Source organism: Populus alba, chromosome 17 (genome assembly GCF_005239225.2).
Source record: "Populus alba chromosome 17, ASM523922v2, whole genome shotgun sequence".
NCBI lineage: Eukaryota > Viridiplantae > Streptophyta > Magnoliopsida > Malpighiales > Salicaceae > Populus > Populus alba.
The window spans coordinates 19,307,563-19,326,005 of NC_133300.1; the positions used below are offsets into that span (position 1 = coordinate 19,307,563).

General features: G+C 37.2%; 1 protein-coding gene across 1 annotated transcript; it reads left to right on the forward strand.

Moving 5' to 3' along the window:
* Positions 1-12,010: 12,010 nt before the first annotated feature.
* LOC118052528 (transcription repressor KAN1) lies at positions 12,011-17,663 on the forward strand. Its single transcript, XM_035063523.2, has 6 exons — positions 12,011-13,695; positions 13,899-13,975; positions 14,549-14,594; positions 14,982-15,150; positions 16,786-16,882; positions 17,012-17,663. The coding sequence occupies exons 1-6, from the start codon at positions 12,753-12,755 to the stop codon at positions 17,126-17,128; spliced, it is 1,449 nt and encodes a 482-aa protein (XP_034919414.1). The 5' UTR covers positions 12,011-12,752; the 3' UTR covers positions 17,129-17,663.
* Positions 17,664-18,443: the final 780 nt, after the last annotated feature.

The window sequence follows — 18,443 nt, forward strand, 5'->3', positions numbered from 1 at the left end:
ATACAAAGAATGTGATGTGCGGTCTCATTATAATGGGTGACCTACCCAAATGGAAAAAATATGATGAAGTGTGGTCTCATTGTAATGGGTGACCTACCCAGATGGAAAAAATATGATGAAGTGCGGTCTCATTGTCATGGGTGACCTACCCGAAAATGGAAAAAATATGAAGTGGGGTCTCATTGTAATGGGTGACCTACCCAGATGGAAAAAATATGATGAACGGTCTCGTTGTGATGGGTGACCTACCCAAATAGAAAGAATATGAAGTGCGGTCTCATTGTAATGGGTGACCTACCCAAAAATGGAAAAAATATGAAATGTGGTCTCATTGTAATGGGTGACCAACCCAGATGGAAAAGATATGATGAACGGTCTCGTTGTGATGGGCGACCTACCCAAATAGAAAGAATATGAAGTGCGGTCTCATTGTAATGGGTGACCTACCCAAAAATGGAAAAAATATGAAGTGTGGTCTCCTTGTAATGGGTGACCAACCCAGATGGAAAAAAATATGAAAAACGGTCTTATTATGATGGGCGACCTACCCAGATGGGAAAAAAATGTGATATGACAAGTGTGAAAAATAGGACTTACCTGGTGAAGTTCTGAAGGGATGACAGAAGAAAGGGCTGGAAAACTTGGTGCTTCCTGATAATTCCCGATCATAGGATTTGAAAACTCGGTGTTTCCTGACTGCGAGGGTTGAAAACTCGAGGCTTCCCGATTGCAAGGTTGATCTTGTCATTTCTCTGGGATTTTCCTAATGTTAGGGTTCATCCCATCGTCCTTTTATTCCGTGATCGAAACCGATTCTTTATTATCATCACCACCATGCTTCTTTCTTTTTCCAATATCTTGCTGGACCTCCTTAAGGATTTTCCTGTAACAATTCAAAAATATGTGCAATTTTTTTTTTTTGTTTTTTTGTTTTTTTGTTTTTTTGTTTTTTTGTTTTTTTTAGGTTAGATGACATGCATGCATCCTTACCTGTTTTGAAATATAGGTCCCCCCCTCTTTGATGCTCCATCGTCATAGGGTGCCTTTGTTTTCATTCCAAAGCTTTCCTTGCTCTTTCGATGCATTGACTCATTCATGTGCAAGCCATCCACTCAGCTGTAAATGTAGTGCCCAACCTGGGCTGTCTTCGACAATTACTGCTTGCATCGTTCATCAAGCTTGACCCTGCCCCCAAGTGTGGTACTGCTTGATTCATCATGAAGGATTTTCTCCTGGCTTCTTCTGAGAATTATCCTCTGATTGATTGTGTGCATCATGCCAATACCCATCACAATTGTTAATCAGTCATGAACTTGCCTCTATTTGAAACAGTACTCTTTAAGTACATGTTATCATCAGCCTTCTTGGAACTCATTCAGTCATCCAATCATGCATCTCATAGCTTGCAGTACAAAGGCTCATGGTTGTATGCTCAGTGCTCTTCTCATAGACTCCTTTCAACTCTTCTAATCAGATTGTGAAAAGAAATGCCTCGGCCTCATCAATGATGCTACTTCTATCACCCATACTCATGCGGTGAAGTGCTCATCTGGCTTCAAAACAAATTGTCCCACACAGTCAGTCTTCGGGGTGGGTGCCTTTCTTACATTCATTCAATGCAGTTGCGTGGTAACGTCTGTCGATAACCATGTTTCAAAGGATGACAATATGAGATTGTCCTTCAAGTGCAGCATTGTTCCACAGTCAGTCTTGGTGGTGTGCATATGTTCGATGTTCATTCAAATGCACTCACCCGATAACATCTGTCAGGAGTCATAGCCATGTTTCAGAGGGTTACCCAAGATGAAGATATGAAAATATCCTTCCAGTGCAGTGTTGCTCATCAATTGCTGCTGAAGTTCACTAAATCATGGATTGTCTTTGAACAGCATTGCCCCTAATTGATCTGAACATGCTCATTCTTCTGTTTACAACCAAATGGCTTTTGTGAATGCCAGGAATGACTTTGATGGACTTTGATGACTCATCATGTGATTCTTTCTTTGCCCCCAGTTGATCTGGATACTGTTTGTTTTCCTTCTTAAGTTCCACTGTATTGCCCCCAGCTGCTCAACTTTTCAAGGAGTGTCGAGGACTTCAATGTCATTTCTATCAACGATTTTGCATACTCAATCAATGTTCTTCTGTGTTTGATATTCTTCCTTGCTCTGGAATCAACTCTCATATTTCAAAGATCATGTATATTCAAAGTCTAGTTTGTTGAAATGAAATCAGAGATGTCCTTTTTTTGGAAATCTTTTGAAAATCAAGCTTTTTGATCAAAGACCCAACACACGTTATTCGAAATACACCGTCCTTTGATTGTCTTGTATTTTGAAAACAGAAATCGACCCGTTGTAGGATTAAAATGGCTTTTTCCATGGTTCTTTGTATCAATTCGAATCCTTGATATTGGGTATATCATTTGATGGTCTGTGATAAGGTGACATTTTTGTGAATTTCAAAAACAAGATGCTCAGGCTTTATCAAGAAAAGTTGTTTCTTTTCTTAGCATTTATTTTATCAGCATGCATAATAACCAGTAGTTTAATTCATGAAGACACGACCCTTATGGAAAAGCTCTTTAAGTTTTGAGAGCGCCATTTATCGGTTCAAATTTCTTGCTTGATTAAAAAGGGCTTTTAAAAGCACGTAATGCAGGCTATGGTTCATGGCTATGAAAGAAAGGAATTTCACAGGCTCAAAAGGTGTTTGAGGGTTTCAAAGACCTAGGATCAACATCAACTATTCATCAACTCTTTTCTATTGTTGTCTTTGTAGAGGAAACGACATATAACCTTGTTAACCCCAAAGTTCAGACTTTTCTTAACATAAGTTATAATGCAAATCCACCTTTCCTTGATGAATAACCAACCTTAATCATCTGATAACATCAAAAGCTTTATAATGGACACCAAAAGTCACGTTTATAGCTTAGTCTTTTCTGGTATTGACTTTTGTTGTGCACTTCCTTGATTGAAATTTCTTTTGCTCTTCATAGACTTGATAGGCGTTCTCCTTCCTTTATCTTTGACTTGTATTTAAGTGAGGGCAATTTCAACTTCCTTTTTTTTCATTCTTTTTTTTTTCATAGCCTTCCTCAAAATTTTCTTATATGCCCCCAGTCTATGTGTTTTCTTTTAGCTCTCTCTCAATCATTGGACCTTTGTTCTAAGCCTTCCCCTTTATCCATTAATTATATCAATGTCTCCAAAATATCTCTCATTTGCCCCCAGTATGGGGTGTGATCCTAGTCAGGGTTTCTTTTTTGAAAGAAAATATTTTACCAGGCTCAAAATGGGACTGCAAGGGACATAATCTTTAGAAAGTGAAGGGATATCAAAGATGGCCTTTTCTCATTTCAAGCAAGGTCGGTTAAAACCGATAAATTTTGACCTCATCCAGTGTAATGATTGAGACTTGTAAGAATCATGATTCACGAGTCCATAACTACCGAATCCACTACATGTCATTATGCATACTGTTAAAACTTAGCTATATGATGTGTGGTTCAGTTTCAGGAGGTATGAGTTCAAAATTGTTTGGTCACCTCATGTCATTTTCAAGCATAGAGTCATTTCTGTAATCAAAACACTTTTAATCTTCCGGATTGATTAACCTTTATTGCATGTTGGAGTTTGATCAAAATATTTTGTCAGAATAAAATGTTAAACATCTGTTGATTTCAAAACAACAAAGAGACAAAAGCAAGGCATGTTTCGTTGAAGGATGAGATGTGATCCCAAAACAAAATGCAGAATTCCATAACAATATGATTGATTGTTCATCACCATTCTCGAATCAGCTTTTCTAGCAATATCTGTGTTTAGCAAAGCATTTTCGATCACATGTGATCCTGAAGTTGTTCGGGGAACAATATAGACAGTGACACCCTTCTTCAACGACTCCACCTGTCTCTTGCTCACCAACTTTCAGACTCCATTCTTGCAATTCTTGAAACTGTTCACTTGAAATGGTTGAGGACCCCACCATGACATCACATCTCTTATCTGGATTATACCACCTAGAAATTGGTGGTTGCATGGGATTTGTCGGAGTCAAGCAAAAATTCTAGAATCTGGCAGGTGTTGGCCGACAAACATAAGTGGCAGAGGAATGTCACATCTTGGCAAAGACATTTAAGCAATTGATGCTACCGTGAGACCTGGCTATACCCCATAATTAAGGGTTCACACCGTCAAAGTCATCTCCTGATTCACCTCTCATCATTGTTCTGGAATCCATGGCAGATCCTTCACTCTTTCCTCTCTTCATAGCTTGTTCAAATCTTCGGCAAATCCTCACAACATTATTTCAATCTTCCAATGTTGCTATGGTTGGTTGAGGATTGTTAGAAAACTTTCCAACAGCTTGGTAATCTTGGCAGCGCCTAGAAACTTGTAGTATCGCCACTACCGACGTGTGGAATCATGTCTTATCTCTTTTATGGGAGAAAATGATGGACATGAATCTCCTCTATTTCTTCTTTGATTCCTCTCGAACGGTGCAGCAAACAAGCACCAATAGAGGAAGTCCTGCTCTGTTGAAGTTTCAGTATTCTTCATGTTTTTCAGTCTAGGCATGTCTCTTCTCTCTACTTTTGCGTTTTAGTACTGACACTGTTTAGAGGAAAATCATAGATGATCTGAAACTACTGTGTTTTTTCTTGGATTTCCCACTTGCATATCCACAAACAGTTCCTGCCGAGAGATTTCTGCTATGTTGAAGTTTGATGTTTGCTCATGTTTTTCAAACCAAGTCTGGCTCTTCAACCTGCTACAGTGTCTTCATGCTGAAACTGATGAGAGAGATATTTCTAGCATATGCAATTAGTAAATCCCCTCTTGCACTCTCAATTTGCAGCCTCATAAACAGATTTTTGTAGAGAGAGTTTTGCCACGTTGAAGTTCGACGACTACTCATATTTTCAGACCAGGCCTGACTCATCTGCCTATTACAATGTTTTGCTCGTGCCACTGGTGGGAAAAAGTTTCAAAGCATATGAAAATTAATACATCCCCTTTTGCATTTCCCATTGGCAGATCTACAAATAAATCTCTACAGAGAACTCTACCATGTAGAAGTTCAGTGTCTGATCATGGTTTTTTCAAACTAACATCTTGTGCTGCTGAACTGGAATTGAGCTCATAATTGGGATAACTTCAAATCAGACTAATGCACCATGAACAGGAGGCTGGTAGTCATTTGGTTCCATTAGATGATGTGGAGGCAATGAACACTTAAGAGTGCAACAAAGCAAGAACCAGAGTTGTCATTAGTTGATGACTGAAGGCATTGTTGCTGTTGTTCATGACTGAAAAGGAGAGATACAGCTTCAATTAGACGTGAACAAGCAGTGTTCCCACAGAAGACTGTGCAGATATTCTCTTTCCATTTGATGCTCAACACTTGTTCGAGCAGATCTGAGTCTAGCTACTTCACATTTAATGCTCTCAACCTTAATCTGATAATGAGCCTCTATCTGACACCTTTCTTCATCTCCATCATTTTTTCCAATCACGTGCAGCACAACTTGTGTAGGGGACCTACCTTTCAACCCGGTACATGCATGATAAATGTATGAACATGTAATCTATATGATGAACTCACCCTTCGAGAGGTGACAATATGGTCGTAACTCTTGTATGATGGACCAGAATCGTGATTTTTGCCCAAACTCTACAATGAAAATTTTCGGAGCAACGGCCAATGTGTCACCCACAAGTCTTGAGTTCAAGATGCTTCAAGAAGGGTTTGCCCTTATGCAAAAAGGATAGCACATACAACCTAAGGACAGGTTCTATTCATTATGTGAACATGGGTAGGTTTTCTATCTGGTCTCAAAAGGGTCTCATATCTGCCCAGTGACGTTCTTCGTAAAGACAGTATGGGGGCGTTGCAAAGAATGGTTAAGGCACGTATACCCACCATTACCAAGCAAGCACTCAGATATGAGTTGGGTGTTTCACGCATCTGAACCCTGACCAATAGTCTTAGGGCAGATCGCTAGTTCCCCACCTAACCTAGAAGCTTGTGTGTGCTTTCAAAAATAAATACAGATGATGCATGAGACAATTCTATAAAATGCATGGAAATAAATATTAACAAAAAAGATAAAAATGCAAAAACTTAAACACATCAAATACACAAAGCTTAGTCCAATAATGTCAGAAACAGTACCTTCCCCAGTGGAGTCGCCATTCTGTCGCACCCCACAAAAATTAATCAGCGGCATCAGCTAGCGATTTAAGTCTCGTTGTGGTTTGCTGGAATTTGGTTCGTTGGAGTCGCCACCTAGTAATTTATTGAAGGCTACTAGGAAACCGGATGTACTGGTCTTGTTAGAGATTCGCGGGTACGGGACTGGTTGTGGTTAGGGAAGGTATTAGCACCCCTAACACACCCTACCTGAGGTAAGCTGCTTCACGAATTTGATGTGTTAAAGAAGTTCTAATAATTGTCTTTTCATCGGAAATTAGAAATATCACTTACGTATAAGTTAATAATTCTTAACCGTGATCCGATCAAAATATTAAATTCTTCTTTAATATCTGCAATTTTATCATCCAAAACTATATACAAATAAATGAAACAAAAATACAAGCACACACATATACTTTCACTATTTTTTGTTTCCTTTCTTTTTTCTTCTTTTCTTTTACATCCATATTTACACAATATAAATTACAAAAAAAAAAAAAATCAAAACTAAACAAATTACATTAAACAATTCTAAAACTACAAAATAGTCCCTAAATAGTCCAAGAAGTGCAGGGAAGTCCATTTAGAACCACAGGAACAGTGCTCGGGAAGGCTGCTGGGGCAGAAATCAACTGGCGGCGCGTCTTCCCACGCGCCACCGCCACTGGCGGCGCGTGGGTTCACGCGCCGCCGATGAAGGCCACAAACCAGTGGATCGTGAACGCCTTCTTCTCCCCTTCCTTTTCCTGCCGGCGGTGAGGACCACCGTTACCTGCAATTACAGAAAACACACAACACAGTTCATTTTATTTTGTTTTCTCCTTCTCCGATCTGCTCCTTCTTCTTCTTCTCGGATCTCCTCTTTATTTTCCTTCTTCAGATCGGCTTCTTTCAGGTCAGCTGTTGGGCGGCGCCGGCGCTGTATAGGAGCTGGAGGAAGACGGCGGACAGATCTAGGATCTGTGAGCGCCGCTGTGTTCGGTGGAGGAGCTGGTGGGTCTGCGGCTGTCAGCCGCCGATGGTTTCTTCGGTGAGTCGGTTTGTTATGGCTTCGTCTTCTTCTCCTCCGTCTCGTGTAGCAGCTCGTATGCCCAAGGGGCGGCCGGCGGCTGAGCTTCGGTCGGGTCTGTGCAGCGGCCGGTGCTGGTTCGGGCGGTCGATGATGACTGCGGGGGAGAGGGGATGGCTGTCCGGCTGAGAAGAGGGAGAGCAGAGATGGCCGCTTGGTCTGAAAAATCAAAGCCAAGGGGAAGGAGAGGAAGACAGCGGCGTGGGTCGGCTGAGAAAGAAAAAAATATGGCCGGGAGGGAGATGGAGGAAATGGGGCTGAGAGAGGCAGAAAGGGTAGGAGATTTGTGTTGATGAGGGGGAACGGGTGGCTGTGATGGCTGCTTCTTGGCAGAGGAGGAGTGGTCGGCGGCGTGAACCAAAAACGTTCCAGTTGGGAGGGGCTGCTCTTTGGAAAAATGGGGAGCCTTAGTCTTGGCCGGCGGCTGGAGAAAAGAAAAATAAAAAAATCCAAAGGGGTGGGGGCTCCGGCGGCTGCCTTTGGTTAGAGATGGATTTTAGGGTTTTTTGTGGTTTAGGGTTTTTTGTTGAATTTTTTTGTTGTTTCCAAAATTAGCCCCCCCTTTGCAAGTGTTAGAAACCAGTATTTATAGGCAAAAAATATTACCAAGTTTTCAACATTGGTCCCTTAACTTTCTTTTTTTGTAAAATTTGATTTTTCTTGTTTTTTTTGTAATTTTTTGAAAATGAGCAATATCAACGTCGACTCGATGCGGAAAATCAATGATTTTAAAAACGACGCGTGAAAAGTCGAACGCGTTTGAAAGACCCTTAAAAAATTAAATTCTTTTTTAGACGACGTTGAAAATGCTAAAATGACGAAAATATATTAAAAAACATATTTTTGATTTTCTTTGCTTTTCTCAATTTTTTTGGATTTTTTGAAAATATATCAAAACATTGGTCAAAAATTGGGTAGCAACAATGAACATCATTTTGTATGGTATAGAGTTGTACCGAAAATCAAATATTAAGTGTAATGTCACACACAGGCTATTCCATATTCTCCACCATACATTCTTGTCAAGACTGACTACCCATTAATGAGATACATGTGGGATATATATATATATTTCTCTCTGCGCAGATAATGATATATCCCTATGATAATTTATATTTTATATTTGTGGGATTTCTTAACAAGTATTGTAGTGTTGTCAGAATTCAAGTCTTAACAGTATCCGAAGGTCCCTCGGGGTCCATTTCCAACCATTTCCATGAAGACATGGGGGTTAATATCAACTTCCACAACAATGGTAGAGTGTGTTTAAGGGTTTGTGTGAAGAAATGGCCCGTTTCCTCCCTTTGATTTCCTCTGTTTTTGTTTTTTATTTTGTGTTTGTAGGGAATGGAAAAGGAGAGAAAGAGTTTGATGTCACATTGGTCCTTGTACTTGCGTTTTCATGTCATTTCGGTCCATTGCTCTTATTTGTCCATTTAGAAGAGAAGGACCGCATGTATCATCAACTCAACAAAATACTTGTTCCTTTGCTTTAAACTTTCTCATAAGATTTTGATGGTCCTCAAGAAGGATTAAATTGATTCACATGCAAAGGCCTATAATAGCTAGAAAGGAAGGAAGGTTACTCGTATTATTCAAAAGATTTGACATGGAAGAATTGTTGGGTGTGATAAAAATGCATTGGGAATGAGCCAGAGTACTCAATTTTTGGTGTGATTTTCCTGTCACCATTTTCACATCAATGGAATGGTAATTGGATAATTAATCTCACTAGAGTTCCAATCCATTTTGGGCTAGCCTCCATTTAATAAAAACAATATACAAACAATTTTCGTGTTTTGGAGTAATAATAATATAATTTAGCTAGCAAATCTTACAAATAGTTATCTATCAAACTCATTCAACATTCTTTACAAGGTAAAGTTTTCTTTTTTTTAGTTTTTTATTGTTAAAGAATAATAGAAATTATTTATTTAGATTTTACTTAATAGTTTAAGTTTTTAAATTAAGTTAATTTTTTGACAAAGTAATTAAAGTTTTGTTGAACTGATGATCATAAGTTCAAACCTTATTACCCTCATTCTATTTAATAAAATTAATAGCATAAAATAGCGTGCGTCCGTACAGGTCTAAAATTTAAGTGTTTTTATTTGAGAGGTGTGTTTAAAAATAATATAAATTATATCTTAAAGTCCAAATGATTTTGACGTATCAACCACCGGTTAACATTTTTATAAACTTAACAATAAAAGAAGATTTGAGTTTGAATTCACATTTAATTATTTCTTGGGAAAATAGTCTGGTAGTAAAAGTTGCTTTATAATAAGCGATGTGTATGACCATACCTATCAATTTGGTTGTTAAAAGAAGCTAATTCCTTATTTGCTCCTAGTATTTGTGGAAATATTTTTTCCACAATATTCTTTTCCTTCATAATTGAGAAATTATGGGTTAATTTGAAAGAGGTGGCCAATTTCCTTCAATTTTCTACATATGATTGTAATTTACACGGTCTATATAAGGGAAATTGACTTTGTGTGACATTTATAGCATCAAATTAATTAAGGATCCTGACGACCGTTATCAATCATGGAGGTAATTGACAAACAAATGAACAAAGGGAATAAATTGAATTTTTCTCTGAAATAAATAGAGAAGGCAAAATAAGGATTATCTCTTTATAAATGAAACCAAATTTATTTTTAAATTAGGACACATAAAGATCAACATTAATTTTTTCCTCTCGGCATATTTAATTATCTGGAAGGTAGCAAAAATAACTCGCCCGCACATATAAATAATGGATCAAGAATTAAAAAAAAAAAAAAGATTTAAAGGGCTATAATGAAACTTATTTTCTTAGAGGATCATTGTGTAAGAAAGTTCCATTCCTAAAAAATCAAGAATTTTTATATCTTTACAGGAGGTAGCCACGGCATCGCCAGTTGCATGGCTCAGCCAATTTTGAAATAACATGCATTATTTTAAGAAAAAATGGCCTTAACATTAATTTTCAAAATTAATTAACTTTGAAGAACTATTAAAATAAAGGACTCGGTCACATCTAGCTTAATATTTTCTTATTTGAATCTTCAGGATATGGGTGTTCTTGAAATAGCTTTCCAGAATGGAATTTTTCTTATTTTATTCATGTTAGCTAACTAATATTTAGTTACATAATTAATAACATTAAATATTTTAAAATTAATATATTTATAAGAAAAATAAGTCAAGCTGCTGCCTATAGAAGGAAAAACATAGACCGCAAGGGTCTGCAAGAGAACGTTAAAAGAAAAGCAACAGAAACCTACGCACACAAGAACCTTAAAAGCTCAAAAGATCAAACAAAACAATCAAAGACTCAACCCCTGCCTCTGTATTTGCCTGGACAACAACATCAATCGACTTCTTAGAGAGTTCTATCAATATCTTCCTCAGCAGCATCGATCAACAGTGTGCTTGATTAGCATCCCTCAAGGTAGGAGAGAAAGACTAAATCCATTTTTTTTGAAAGATAAAGACTAAATCCATGAATGAAGAGAAACGAGCAGTACCCATAATGAAGAGATCATGGAATCGTCATGAACTGATGAATGGTTTGTTCATCCCAGATAACCACATTAATTTAAATAGTCGAATTCAATTAACCAAACAAGTTTACTATAGGTGAAGATAATCTTAAAGTTTACTCAGCTTCATTAGTGTCTTTGATCCTGTCTGTAATAAATAGAAACTTACTATATATGCACACAGAGGTGGAAATTCCTATATCATCACAATACAAAATATATGTGTTTCCTAGAAGTTAAAAAAATCAAACAGCATTTACAATTTACCCAAATACGCATTCAATTCAGCTAGCATCCAAACAACATCTATGAATTAGTGTTTTTGTCCTCGGTAATATTGGAGAAAGTGGCAAGCAGTAGAACTACCACTTCACACCTAATTAAGAAGGGGCTGCCTCCCCAGACCAATTTTTTTTTTTCTCCAGCAATCACTTGAGCATTTAAAGAAAGAAAATAAACAAATAGGGTTACAAGCTAGTGCTTCCCATGATAATTAATATTAAGAGAGTTAACAATCCCATAATTATAAATTAAGCCTTGATTTAGCCTAGGGTTTTGTGAGACATTAGCAAATATATCTATATAGTCAATGGGCTAGCTAGCTAGAGGAGTTTATATTATATATAATTGTACGTATATAGTTCATGTGGATGACATAATAATAAGAACCCACTTCTTCCAAAAAAAAATAATAAGAACCCACGAACGATGCCTGGAGACAAGGTTGGTGAAGGATTATTATTAGAAGGGGAATATTTGGGAGAATGAAAGGGAATTAGAAGGTAATGTAGAGTTAGGGTTTACGATGTATCCACATGAAAGCAAACAAACAACCCTTTATGTGGGTCTCTTACTGCATATATAAAAAGGTCAATGGGTCTACGCATATGATACAAAAAAAAAAAAAATACATGTATTATATGGTCTAATAATGATCTCAACACTTGAATTTCAAAAAAATAAATAAAAAAATCTTCTTGAGTATATAATGTACATATTATTATTAATATTATTTAATTCTTGCTAAAAAGATTCTTCAAGATAATAAACATGTTGCACAATTGCCAACCAAGCCTATTTAATTAAGCATAGAAATAATACCCTAAAATATATATCTTTAAATTCAAGCCAAAAAGAAAAGTTCTGGAAATTAATATATATGATGCATGGAGAGAGAGGGAGGGAGGGGGAGAGGCGAAGAGTGTGGGGGAGAAGGAATCCTACAAGGAATAGTCTTTCTCTTTCTAGCATTTGGTATCCCGTTCTCGACGGGGAAGGAAAAACATAGTGAGGAAAAGTTATTTTATTTTATTTTAGGGTTATCTATTTTTTTTCTTTTTTAGTGATTGAGTTTTGACTAGATAGAGAAAGACCTCGTCTTCTTCTTCTTCTCTCTAGTGTCATTTTCCAAGATATACTCTCGAGGTGTGCAAACCAAAACCCAAATCCTCTCTCTCTCTCTGGCTATCCTTCTTTTCCTTTCATTGCACTTTCAAGATTTCAATTTCTTTTTTTATAAATTTAATATATAGAAGTTGTTAATTATTTTTATTTTCTTTCATCTTCTTCCTTGCGTAACAACACACATCCCTCTCTCTGTCTCTCTCTTTTATCTACCTTTCACACACACCCTCTCTCTCTTTCTTGAGCATGTTGGTTTGTTGATGAAGATTTAAAGAGTCTTCTCTTTGCTTCAGTTCCAACTCTTTCTCCCTTTAAGCCTTTAAAGTATGAATCAATGGTGTGTTCTTTCCAAGCTTTTTATATCTATTCTTTTGTGAAAGGTAGCTAGTTAGCCATATCTATCTCTCTTTAGCTAGCTCTCACATATATTTTCAAGGAGAAGGAAGAGGGAAAAAAGGGTTTAAAGACCCACCTGGCTGCTTCCTTATACTTGCACTTTTTTATGAGCTTAGTTTAGCCAGAGAAAAGGTCATTAAGTTGTAAAGAAAATGCCCTTGGAAGGAGTTTTCATTGAACCCTCTTCAAACCCAGTTCCTGATCTTTCTTTACACATTAGTCCTCCCAATATTTCCTCTCCGTCTTCCATATGTAACAACAACAGCAACATTAGGGATAAAATTGATGCAAGCTTCAATCTTTTGGGCAGACAAGAAGCCATCCGTAAGTCCAACACTGCTAGCTCCATGAGAAGTGATTCTCAAGCTTGTATCGAGCTCTCTCTAGCACATCCAACTACTGGACTTAATGAAGAAAGTATAAGAAGCAGAAGAAATCTATCAAGTGCTAGAGTTGAAGAGCTACCTCACAATAACCCTTATCGTCAACAAAGTCACCACCATCAACATCTTCACCGCTCTAATGGTACTACTCATCACTTGAATCATATCAATCATGGGGTTTCTTTACTTGAAGTATCAGATGGTTTGAGGCCAATTAAAGGGATTCCAGTTTATCACAACCGTTCATTTCCTTTTATGCCTTTAGAACATTCATCAAGAGAGAATAAAGATCCCAAGATGTGCTTCTACCAAATGCCTTACCCTTCTTCCTCTTTGTGCTCTCCTTCTGTTAATCCTCACTCTTCTTCTTCCACCTCTTCACCTTATAGCATTGGAGGAGGAGGTTTAGATCCCATGTCCATGTTAAACTCATCAGGGCCTAATCAAGCTTTGCCAGGTCCTTACAACAGATTAGCACCAACAACAAGATTTAATGGGCTATCAATGGATGCTTTCAAATCCCACCAATTGCACCACCACCATAATCAATATGGAGTTGGATCTACAGAGGGTTCACCCCATGGGTTGATTAGATCAAGATTCTTGCCAAAACTTCCAACAAAGAGGAGCATGAGGGCACCAAGAATGAGATGGACCAGCACTCTTCATGCTAGATTTGTTCACGCTGTTGAGCTTCTTGGAGGCCATGAAAGTAAAGAAATCAAAATTTTCCTGTGCTCCTCTTTTTCTTTTTCCTTATTTTTTTCCTACAATAATTTGTGTGTGAACGATTGGTTTTTGAGTTTTGGACAAATCCTTTGAATTTTAGACATTTCTTAATGTTTTGGCATGTTTTGTTTTGACTTTTAGCACTTTTTTTTTTTTTTGTTTCACTGATTGGCTTGTTGTTAATAGGAGCTACTCCCAAGTCAGTTCTTGAACTCATGGATGTCAAAGATCTCACATTAGCTCATGTCAAGAGCCATTTACAGGTGATTAAACCACAAAACAAGCAAATGAATCAACAATCTCTCTTCTTCTCTCACTCTCCTTTTCCCTCTCTCCCTCCTAGAGTCTTGAATGTGAGGATAGAGGTGCGGAAGGTGTATCCCACAGGCACAGTAGCCAAAGAGGGCAGTGAATGGGCGAAGTAAAGAATACTAGAAAAAGGAAATGAGTCTGAGAAACTTCTGAAAGGTCTCAGGCAGACAAGTTTCTGCTTTCAAAGAAAAAAGAAAACAGAGAGAGAGAGAGAATGATAACAGACAAAAGTAGTCATCATTTCTCAATAATACACTCTCTCATTACTATACAACCTAATCAAACATCAACCTCGTGATTAATGAATCAATCCAAGACAAGCACAGAAGCCCACATAGAGAGAGAGAAAAGTAGCTAGAGATTCATCATCTATATATATATATATATATATGAATTTTGAAAAGTGTTTTTCATTTCTAAATTTTTTCATTTTCTTTTTTGCTCTTATATTTTGTTTATCTCTTTAATTCTTTGAATGGTCTTCGTTTTAATTACTACCTATGGATTCCCGTTGGACTTTGCAGATGTATAGAACTGTTAAGACCACTGACAAGCCTGCAGCCTCTTCAGGTAATTCGTATTGCTTAGTCTTCAATTTTTCAACTTTTTCTTTGTTTGAGGCTTTAGTCCTTCTCTGTTATTAGGTGTTATTTTTAGCTTTTCACTGCCCCAATTTGGATAGCTTTGTAACCCGATTGATTAATTACTAAATCATGTTAACCACTAAACCCTATTAATCAAAGATCTTGCTATCCCTTAAGCACAAGTACCATGCATATATACACACACAATGCATGCATGCATGTACACACACACATCCAACACATGTATATGTAAATTCAAGAACATTGTGTCTTTTTTTCTGCGTGTGTATAAAAATGTGTATGTGCATGTTTGTGCATTTTACTTGAGTGTTTTGGTGGGTATGTATATTGATTTGTTGAAGGGCCATATCAGATGGATCTGGAGAAGAAGACATGGCTCCAATTGGCGGTTTTAGGACTGCAAATGAGCAAGGTGGACTGCAAAGAGTAGTTCAAGCAGATGGACCAACAGCTCTGCAAGACATGGACTACCCTTCAACTACTACTTCTGCTGCTACCACTCTCTGGAGTAATTCTTCAAGGTACCTCTTTCTCTCTTTTGTGCGACTCCATTTAATGTTTGCTACACAATTTGCTAGACATCAGAAAGCGTTACACACACACACACACATGCTTTGCATGCCCTACACTTTTTTTAAAGGAGAGTATAATAGACTAATGAAATAGAATGCTTTTCTTCTTCTTCTTCTTCTTTTATTTTCTTTTTGCGTTGTACTTGATCAACTTAGAAATCCAAAACCCACTCACGTTCACGCCAGTTTTTTGAGGAATAAAAGGAGTTCTTCTCTTGCATGCAGGCAGGCAGGCAGCTTTTGCTTTCTATATTATAGTGTATTATATAATGTTCTTCTTTTTCTTTCTTTTCTTTTGCGATCTTTTATGTTTCGGAAGATTTTCTTGCTGACATGAGATTTGTAGCTTTAATGTGTTACGCCATTATATATATAGAAAAGTTCCCAAAATGCAATCAAACGCTAATTAGGATAAGAAAGAAAGCAATTCCCACAGCTACGTACACTTTTTCTTTTTCTTTTTAGAATAACAATATATTATCATGTTACTGTTAAACTCAGCTGGTTCTTATTCCCATCACGAGGACACATTGCATATAACAACAAAAAGATCGGTTCCCATCTTGACTTATTTTCTGCCGTCCTTTTCTCAAAGTTCAAATTAAAAATGCCAATGTTGTTCATTGTTTCATCAATTAGTATTTAATTATAATTAGTACCTGCTTCCACTAACTAGCATGTAGATTAATTCAGTTTTTTGCTTTCTTTCTTGGGTTTTATCAGCAAGGGTGTTCTTCGGCTAGAAAAGTTTCTTTAAATAGAGATGTAAACCAGCTGGGACCTTCACTTTGACATGACTCCCCGCTGGAGCTTTAGGTTTTGGGTGAAATCACTGCATAAATAAATGATTTCCAGCTGCCATTAAAGATAGACAGAAATAGAGTAACAGGACTAGTGACTAAAACTCTCCCTATAATGGAGTTTTATTACACCAAGTGTAAATGTAAAGGTACTGGTAGCTAGATTTTCACAAGCAAGCAAAAGCTTTGATCTTAGATACTGCCCTATCTAAAATAGAATATTGTATGACTTTTAGGGCCAGTACTTAATTAGAATGGAAGCAACTAACACTTTCTGTGTTGATATTTCCTCAAATGTCATAGCACTTAAGAACATTTCCATCACACACATCTCTCTCCCTGCTGCCTGTAACATCCTTTTCAGGCTGTTCTTAGGCACTTAATAGCATTCATTGAAATGACATGCCTTGTATAGGTACAAGGGCTTGGCCTCTGTCTCCATGCATATATTTATCTCATGATCCCTTCCTCTATAGCCTTTGTGCACGTATCAAATGTGACTTATATTGGACTTTTTTATTAGGGAAAATGACAGAAATTGACCCTTGTAGGTTAGTGAAAATGAAAGTTGAGCTGTTCTTAATTAGCTTTTTGAAATAAGAGACAATGTCACCATTCCAATTAATTGATTAAGCTTCAGCTGAATCTGTGGCATTCAACTATGAAAGATGGTCTATCAACTTTACTACTCTAAATAATTATATGCTTTGGTTTGCAAATATTGATATTGCTGCACCATGTCAATATAAATTCAAGCTAATTAAAACTTATGTTACTATTTCAGTGGTAGAGAGGCATGGCCCCTGACAAACTCCAACGACATGGATGGGCACAGACAAGGAACATTCCAGTCACAACAAAGATTTGGACAACAAATGGAGGTACCATCCAAAGTCTAATTTTTTTTAAAATTTGAGTAGATCAAGATTTTCCAGAAATCTAGCAGAAAGGGATAAGAATTTTATTCACTTTTAGGAGGTAACATGAAAATGTCTTAATTAATACTGCAGGAATGTAATTCGACTCAGCTGAAAAGCTGCTTGGGATCTTCTAATATGGATTGCAAGAACCCCAGCTTGGAGTTCACATTAGGTAGACCAGACTGGCAAGGGAAAGAACATTGCTGATCATGCATAAACTTTTTTTCTATATACCATGTTTGTCTTGTTGATTTTTTTTTCCCTTTTATTTAGTTCCATGAGTATTGTTTCATAGTCTTCATGAATGAGAGGGGAGGCATAGATATAAATATATAAAAATGTGGTTGGCTTGGAAGGAAAAAAAAAGGGTCAGTTAGTTCTTCAGTGTCATTTTAAGTCTTTTTTGCTTGAAGAAAATGTGTATGTTTTGTGGTGGAAAAAACAAGAAACAAGAAACCAGGAGGAGAAGAAATGAGAAAAAAAAAAAAGGGAAGTAGGAGTGCTTACCGCTAATTAATTCATTTCATTATGTTGATCTTATATGTGTAATATGTTCTTGAGCCTATGCTTGATTCTAGTTCTGGTTGTAATCTTAGTGACATGGAATGAAGCCTGAAACTATCGTTGTCAATGCACAATGTTAGGCAATGTATAGCTAACCATTCAGGCAGGCATTATTTCTTTGTGCACGATTGCTTCTGGAGCTGAAATTTGCTAATGAAACTGGCAATCATTTTGATTTTGGAGAAAGTCCTTTTTACTTTACTGGCATTGATGTCTGACTTCAATCTGAAACAGGCAAGGCAATAATGCCATCTCAAGAAGACAAAAACTAATCAATCACATATAGTTCTTGCTTCTGCAGATTACTTATTTAATTAGAAATGGGCCTTATGATGTCCAGATTAGGGTTTGATCATATGCATATAAGAAAGAAATTCTCCAATTCTGAACCGTTTCAATTTTAAGAGACTAACCTTAGTCTAATTTGGATATCAGTAATTTAAAGATAATTATGAGTTAAGTGCACTATCCTTTTCATTATATGTGCCATTTGTAATTTAGCCCCTGCAAAGCAAAGGAAGGGGAAATACATGCGCCTTTCTCTTATCATGTTAACTAGAAAGAAGCTATCTCAAGTCTCCACCGGAAATATTCTTTATATATGTTCATGGAAATGCTATGCATGAAGCTCACCTGTCAAAAAGCTCAATTCCATGGCATCTCTTGTATCTATAACCACAGAAAAAACGGTTTGTCAAAACCACTTCTGGTTTGGGAGATCACAAGCATTGAATCTGTGCAATCCACTAGCATACAGGACCCCTTCATTGAAGATTGGAAAGAACTAGATCTGCACGACCTAGAACTCCTTGAGCCCAAGACTGGAGACTTTGGGATCCAAGCACTAGGCAGTTTAGGGCTTTGAGAAACATTGGGCTAGGGTTGGCCTAAAATAAATCATGGCTGAGGGGCTTGTGTTAAGTTTGCTCTAAAAAAAACAAAACGAAATTCCTAGTCA